Source organism: Oncorhynchus masou, chromosome 2, assembly GCF_036934945.1.
Source record: "Oncorhynchus masou masou isolate Uvic2021 chromosome 2, UVic_Omas_1.1, whole genome shotgun sequence".
Taxonomy (NCBI): Eukaryota; Metazoa; Chordata; class Actinopteri; order Salmoniformes; family Salmonidae; genus Oncorhynchus; species Oncorhynchus masou.
In genome coordinates, this window is record NC_088213.1 from 4,480,750 (window position 1) to 4,488,249 (window position 7,500).

General features: G+C 41.2%; 1 protein-coding gene across 1 annotated transcript in view; it reads left to right on the forward strand.

Annotated features, from left to right (window-relative positions):
• Positions 1-7,500, forward strand: part of LOC135552230 (probable E3 ubiquitin-protein ligase HERC1) — a 37,905-nt gene that overhangs the window by 22,347 nt on the left and 8,058 nt on the right. The window contains exons 10-11 of the mRNA XM_064983732.1: positions 1-56; positions 7,161-7,263. The exon at positions 1-56 is cut by the window's left edge and continues 67 nt beyond it. Of these exons, the coding sequence (XP_064839804.1) occupies positions 1-56; positions 7,161-7,263 (159 nt within the window). The remainder of the gene's footprint in view (positions 57-7,160; positions 7,264-7,500) is intronic.

Consider the following 7,500-nt stretch of genomic DNA (forward strand, 5'->3'; position numbering starts at 1 on the left):
ACGGAGACTACGGGAAACTGGGCCTGGGGAATTCTACCGCCAAGTCCTCACCTCAGGTATGTACGGTAGTGTTGACTGTAGGTCTGTTCCTCAGGTATGTACAGTAGTGTTGACTGTAGGTCTGTTCCTCAGGTATGTACGGTAGTGTTGACTGTCAGTCTGTTCCTCAGGTATGTACAGTAGTGTTGACTGTAGGTATGTTCCTCAGGTATGTACGGTAGTGTTGACTGTCGGTCTGTTCCTCAGGTATGTACGGTAGTGTTGACTGTCAGTCTGTTCCTCAGGTATGTACAGTACAGTAGTGTTGACTGTAGGTCTGTTCCTCAGGTATGTACAGTAGTGTTGACTGTCAGTCTGTTCCTCAGGTATGTACGGTAGTGTTGACTGTCAGTCTGTTCCTCAGGTATGTACAGTAGTGTTGACTGTCAGTCTGTTCCTCAGGTATGTACGGTAGTGTTGACTGTCAGTCTGTTCCTCAGGTATGTACAGTAGTGTTGACTGTAGGTCTGTTCCTCAGGTATGTACGGTAGTGTTGACTGTCAGTCTGTTCATCAGGTATGTACAGTAGTGTTGACTGTCAGTCTGTTCCTCAGGTATGTACGGTAGTGTTGACTGTAGGTCTGTTCCTCAGGTATGTATGGTAGTGTTGACTGTCAGTCTGTTCCTCAGGTATGTACAGTAGTGTTGACTGTCAGTCTGTTCCTCAGGTATGTACAGTACAGTAGTGTTGACTGTAGGTCTGTTCCTCAGGTATGTACGGTAGTGTTGACTGTCAGTCTGTTCCTCAGGTATGTACAGTAGTGTTGATTGTCAGTCTTTTCCTCAGGTATGTACGGTAGTGTTGACTGTCAGTCTTTTCCTCAGGTATGTACAGTAGTGTTGACTGTCAGTCTTTTCCTCAGGTATGTACAGTAGTGTTGACTGTAGGTCTGTTCCTCAGGTATGTACAGTAGTGTTGACTGTAGGTCTGTTCCTCAGGTATGTACGGTAGTGTTGACTGTAGGTCTGTTCCTCAGGTATGTACAGTACAGTAGTGTTGACTGTAGGTCTGTTCCTCAGGTATGTATGGTAGTGTTGACTGTAGGTATGTTCCTCAGGTATGTACAGTAGTGTTGACTGTAGGTCTGTTCCTCAGGTATGTACAGTAGTGTTGACTGTCAGTCTGTTCCTCAGGTATGTACGGTAGTGTTGACTGTAGGTCTGTTCCTCAGGTATGTACGGTAGTGTTGACTGTAGGTCTGTTCCTCAGGTATGTACGGTAGTGTTGACTGTCAGCCTGTTCCTCAGGTATGTACAGTACAGTAGTGTTGACTGTCAGTCTGTTCCTCAGGTATGTACAGTACAGTAGTGTTGACTGTCAGTCTGTTCCTCAGGTATGTACGGTAGTGTTGACTGTCAGCCTGTTCCTCAGGTATGTACAGTACAGTAGTGTTGACTGTCAGTCTGTTCCTCAGGTATGTACAGTACAGTAGTGTTGACTGTCAGTCTGTTCCTCAGGTATGTACGGTAGTGTTGACTGTCAGCCTGTTCCTCAGGTATGTACAGTACAGTAGTGTTGACTGTCAGTCTGTTCCTCAGGTATGTACAGTACAGTAGTGTTGACTGTAGGTCTGTTCCTCAGGTATGTACAGTAGTGTTGACTGTAGGTCTGTTCCTCAGGTATGTACAGTAGTGTTGACTGTCAGCCTGTTCCTCAGGTATGTACGGTACAGTAGTGTTGACTGTAGGTCTGTTCCTCAGGTATGTACAGTAGTGTTGACTGTAGGTCTGTTCCTCAGGTATGTACAGTAGTGTTGACTGTCAGCCTGTTCCTCAGGTATGTACAGTACGGTAGTGTTGACTGTAGGTCTGTTCCTCAGGTATGTACAGTACGGTAGTGTTGACTGTCAGTCTGTTCCTCAGGTATGTACGGTACAGTAGTGTTGACTGTCAGTCTGTTCCTCAGGTATGTACAGTAGTGTTGACTGTTGGTCTGTTCCTCAGATATGTACAGTACAGTAGTGTTGACTGTCAGTCTGTTCCTCAGGTATGTACGGTAGTGTTGACTGTCAGTCTGTTCCTCAGGTATGTACAGTACAGTAGTGTTGACTGTAGGTCTGTTCCTCAGGTATGTACAGTAGTGTTGACTGTGAGTCTGTTCCTCAGGTATGTACGGTACAGTAGTGTTGACTGTAGGTCTGTTCCTCAGGTATGTACAGTACAGTAGTGTTGACTGTCAGTCTGTTCCTCAGGTATGTACAGTACAGTAGTGTTGACTGTAGGTCTGTTCCTCAGGTATGTACAGTAGTGTTGACTGTGAGTCTGTTCCTCAGGTATGTACGGTACAGTAGTGTTGACTGTAGGTCTGTTCCTCAGGTATGTACAGTAGTGTTGACTGTGAGTCTGTTCCTCAGGTATGTACGGTACAGTAGTGTTGACTGTCAGTCTGTTCCTCAGGTATGTACAGTACAGTAGTGTTGACTGTCAGTCTGTTCCTCAGGTATGTACGGTAGTGTTGACTGTCGGTCTGTTCCTCAGGTATGTACAGTACAGTAGTGTTGACTGTCAGTCTGTTCCTCAGGTATGTACGGTAGTGTTGACTGTAGGTCTGTTCCTCAGGTATGTACGGTAGTGTTGACTGTCGGTCTGTTCCTCAGGTATGTACAGTACAGTAGTGTTGACTGTAGGTCTGTTCCTCAGGTATGTACAGTACGGTAGTGTTGACTGTAGGTCTGTTCCTCAGGTATGTACAGTACGGTAGTGTTGACTGTCAGTCTGTTCCTCAGGTATGTACGGTACAGTAGTGTTGACTGTCAGTCTGTTCCTCAGGTATGTACAGTAGTGTTGACTGTTGGTCTGTTCCTCAGATATGTACAGTACAGTAGTGTTGACTGTCAGTCTGTTCCTCAGGTATGTACGGTAGTGTTGACTGTCAGTCTGTTCCTCAGGTATGTACAGTACAGTAGTGTTGACTGTAGGTCTGTTCCTCAGGTATGTACAGTAGTGTTGACTGTGAGTCTGTTCCTCAGGTATGTACGGTAGTGTTGACTGTCAGTCTGTTCCTCAGGTATGTACAGTACAGTAGTGTTGACTGTAGGTCTGTTCCTCAGGTATGTACAGTACAGTAGTGTTGACTGTCAGTCTGTTCCTCAGGTATGTACGGTAGTGTTGACTGTCAGTCTGTTCCTCAGGTATGTACGGTAGTGTTGACTGTAGGTCTGTTCCTCAGGTATGTACAGTACAGTAGTGTTGACTGTCAGTCTGTTCCTCAGGTATGTACAGTACAATAGTGTTGACTGTCAGTCTGTTCCTCAGGTATGTACGGTAGTGTTGACTGTTGGTCTGTTCCTCAGGTATGTACAGTACAGTAGTGTTGACTGTCAGTCTGTTCCTCAGGTATGTACAGTACAGTAGTGTTGACTGTCAGTCTGTTCCTCAGGTATGTACGGTAGTGTTGACTGTTGGTCTGTTCCTCAGGTATGTACAGTACAGTAGTGTTGACTGTCAGTCTGTTCCTCAGGTATGTACAGTACAGTAGTGTTGACTGTAGGTCTGTTCCTCAGGTATGTATGGTAGTTTTGACTGTCAGTCTGTTCCTCAGGTATGTACAGTACGGTAGTGTTGACTGTCAGTCTGTTCCTCAGGTATGTACAGTAGTGTTGACTGTCAGTCTGTTCATCAGGTATGTACGGTAGTGTTGACTGTCGGTCTGTTCCTCAGGTATGTACAGTACAGTAGTGTTGACTGTCAGTCTGTTCCTCAGGTATGTACAGTAGTGTTGACTGTCAGTCTGTTCCTCAGGTATGTACGGTAGTGTTGACTGTCAGTCTGTTCCTCAGGTATGTACGGTAGTGTTGACTGTCAGTCTGTTCATCAGGTATGTACGGTAGTGTTGACTGTCGGTCTGTTCCTCAGGTATGTACAGTACAGTAGTGTTGACTGTCAGTCTGTTCCTCAGGTATGTACAGTAGTGTTGACTGTAGGTCTGTTCCTCAGGTATGTACGGTAGTGTTGACTGTAGGTCTGTTTCTCAGGTATGTACGGTAGTGTTGACTGTCAGTCTGTTCCTCAGGTATGTACGGTAGTGTTGACTGTCAGTCTGTTCATCAGGTATGTACGGTAGTGTTGACTGTAGGTCTGTTCCTCAGGTATGTACGGTAGTGTTGACTGTAGGTCTGTTTCTCAGGTATGTACAGTAGTGTTGACTGTAGGTCTGTTCCTCAGGTATGTACAGTAGTGTTGACTGTAGGTCTGTTTCTCAGGTATGTACAGTAGTGTTGACTGTAGGTCTGTTCCTCAGGTATGTACAGTAGTGTTGACTGTCAGTCTGTTCCTCAGGTATGTACAGTAGTGTTGACTGTCAGTCTGTTCCTCAGGTATGTACAGTAGTGTTGACTGTAGGTCTGTTCCTCAGGTATGTACAGTAGTGTTGACTGTAGGTCTGTTCCTCAGGTATGTACAGTAGTGTTGACTGTCAGTCTGTTCCTCAGGTATGTACAGTAGTGTTGACTGTCAGTCTGTTCCTCAGGTATGTACAGTAGTGTTGACTGTAGGTCTGTTTCTCAGGTATGTACAGTAGTGTTGACTGTAGGTCTGTTTCTCAGGTATGTACAGTAGTGTTGACTGTAGGTCTGTTTCTCAGGTATGTACAGTACAGTAGTGTTGACTGTCAGTCTGTTCCTCAGGTATGTACAGTACAGTAGTGTTGACTGTCAGTCTGTTCATCAGGTATGTACGGTAGTGTTGACTGTCAGTCTGTTCCTCAGGTATGTACAGTAGTGTTGACTGTCAGTCTGTTCATCAGGTATGTACAGTACAGTAGTGTTGACTGTCAATCTGTTCCTCAGGTATGTACAGTAGTGTTGACTGTAGGTCTGTTCCTCAGGTATGTACAGTAGTGTTGACTGTCAGTCTGTTCCTCAGGTATGTACAGTACAGTAGTGTTGACTGTCAGTCTGTTTCTCAGGTATGTACAGTAGTGTTGACTGTGAGTCTGTTCCTCAGGTATGTACAGTAGTGTTGACTGTAGGTCTGTTCCTCCATTCTGAGGAGTATATTCTGGCGGTAGTAGGAAGGGAAATGGATTTGATATTGATTTGTGTTGTCTATATATGTAGTATATTCTGTCGGTAGTATATTCTGTCTGTAGTATATTCTGGCTGTAGTATATTCTGGCTGTAGTATATTCTGTGTATATTCTGTCTGTAGTATATTCTGTCTGTAGTATATTCTGTCTATAGTATATTCTGTCTATAGTATATTCTGGCTGTAGTATATTCTGTCTGTAGTATATTCTGTCTATAGTATATTCTGTCTATAGTATATTCTGGCTGTACTATATTCTGTCTGTAGTATATTCTGTCTGGAGTATATTCTGTCTATATTCTGTTGGTAGTATATTCTGTCTGTAGTATATTCTGTCTATATTCTGTTGGTAGTATATTCTGTCTGTAGTATATTCTGTCTATATTCTGTTGGTAGTATATTCTGTCTGTAGTATATTCTGTCTATATTCTGTTGGTAGTATATTCTGTCTGTAGTATATTCTGTCTATATTCTGTTGGTAGTATATTCTGTCTATAGTATATTCTGGCGGTAGTATATTCTGTCTGTAGTATATTCTGTCTGTAGTATATTCTGTCTGTAGTATATTCTGTCTGTAGTATATTCTGTCTGTAGTATATTCTGGCGGTAGTATATTCTGTCTGTAGTATATTCTGGCTGTAGTATATTCTGGCTGTAGTATATTCTGTCGGTAGTATATTCTGTCTGTAGTATATTCTGTCTGTAGTATATTCTGTCTGTAGTATATTCTGTCTGTAGTATATTCTGTCTGTAGTATATTCTGTCTGTAGTATATTCTGTCTATATTCTGTTGGTAGTATATTCTGTCTGTAGTATATTCTGTCTATATTCTGTTGGTAGTATATTCTGTCTGTAGTATATTCTGTCTATATTCTGTTGGTAGTATATTCTGTCTGTAGTATATTCTGTCTATATTCTGTTGGTAGTATATTCTGTCTATAGTATATTCTGTCTATATTCTGTTGGTAGTATATTCTGTCTGTAGTATATTCTGTAGTATATTCTGTCTGTAGTATATTCTGTCTGTAGTATATTCTGTCTGTAGTATATTCTGTCTGTAGTATATTCTGTCTAGTATATTCTGTCTGTAGTATATTCTGTCTGTAGTATATTCTGTCTGTAGTATATTCTGTCTGTAGTATATTCTGTCTGTAGTATATTCTGTCTGTAGTATATTCTGTCTGGAGTATATTCTGTCTGTAGTATATTCTGTCTGTAGTATATTCTGTCTGTAGTATATTCTGTCTGTAGTATATTCTGTCTGTAGTATATTCTGTAGTATATTCTGTCTGGAGTATATTCTGTCTGTAGTATATTCTGTCTGTAGTATATTCTGGTATATTCTGTAGTATATTCTGTCTGGAGTATATTCTGTCTGTAGTATATTCTGTCTGGAGTATATTCTGTCTGGAGTATATTCTGGCGGTAGTATATTCTGTCTATAGTATATTCTGTCTGTAGTATATTCTGTCTCTAGTATATTCTGTCTATAGTATATTCTGTCTATAGTATATTCTGTCTGGAGTATATTCTGTCTGTAGTATATTCTGTCTGGAGTATATTCTGTCTGTAGTATATTCTGTCTGTAGTATATTCTGGCGGTAGTATATTCTGTCTATATTCTGTGTATATTCTGTTGGTAGTATAGTCTGTCTCTAGTATATTCTGTGTATATTCTGTGTATATTCTGTGTATATTCTGTCTATAGTATATTCTGTGTATATTCTGTGTATATTCTGTCTATAGTATATTCTGTGTATATTCTGTCTGGAGTATATTCTGTGTATATTCTGTCTGTAGTATATTCTGTGTATATTCTGTCTATAGTATATTCTGTGTATATTCTGTCTGGAGTATATTCTGGCTGGAGTATATTCTGTCTATATTCTGTGTATATTCTGTTGGTAGTATATTCTGTCTCTAGTATATTCTGTGTATATTCTGTGTATATTCTGTGTATATTCTGTCTATAGTATATTCTGTGTATATTCTGTGTATATTCTGTCTATAGTATATTCTGTGTATATTCTGTCTGTATATTCTAGTTGTGTGTGAATCACGTCGTTGTTGTTGTTGTTGTTGTTGTTGTTCCACAGAAGGTGGACGTTCTCTGTGGCCTCGGCATCAAGAAGGTGTCCTGTGGAACTCAGTTCTCTGTCGCCCTCACTAGAGACGGCAACGTGTACACGTTCGGACAAGGTCTGGACATGATGCACCACATGACTGTTAGGTTTCAACAGATAACATAGAAATATTATAAGAATAGAACACGCTGAGGTAAAAACAAAACATTATCTCAGTGTTGTCTGTTACTCTAGTTCTGCATTTCTATATTATTTTCATCATCCGTCCTGATTATTGACAACAACCAAAAATATCCGGTCTACTTTAGACATACCATAACATACAGAATGTGTCTTTGTTAGCCTGTAACAC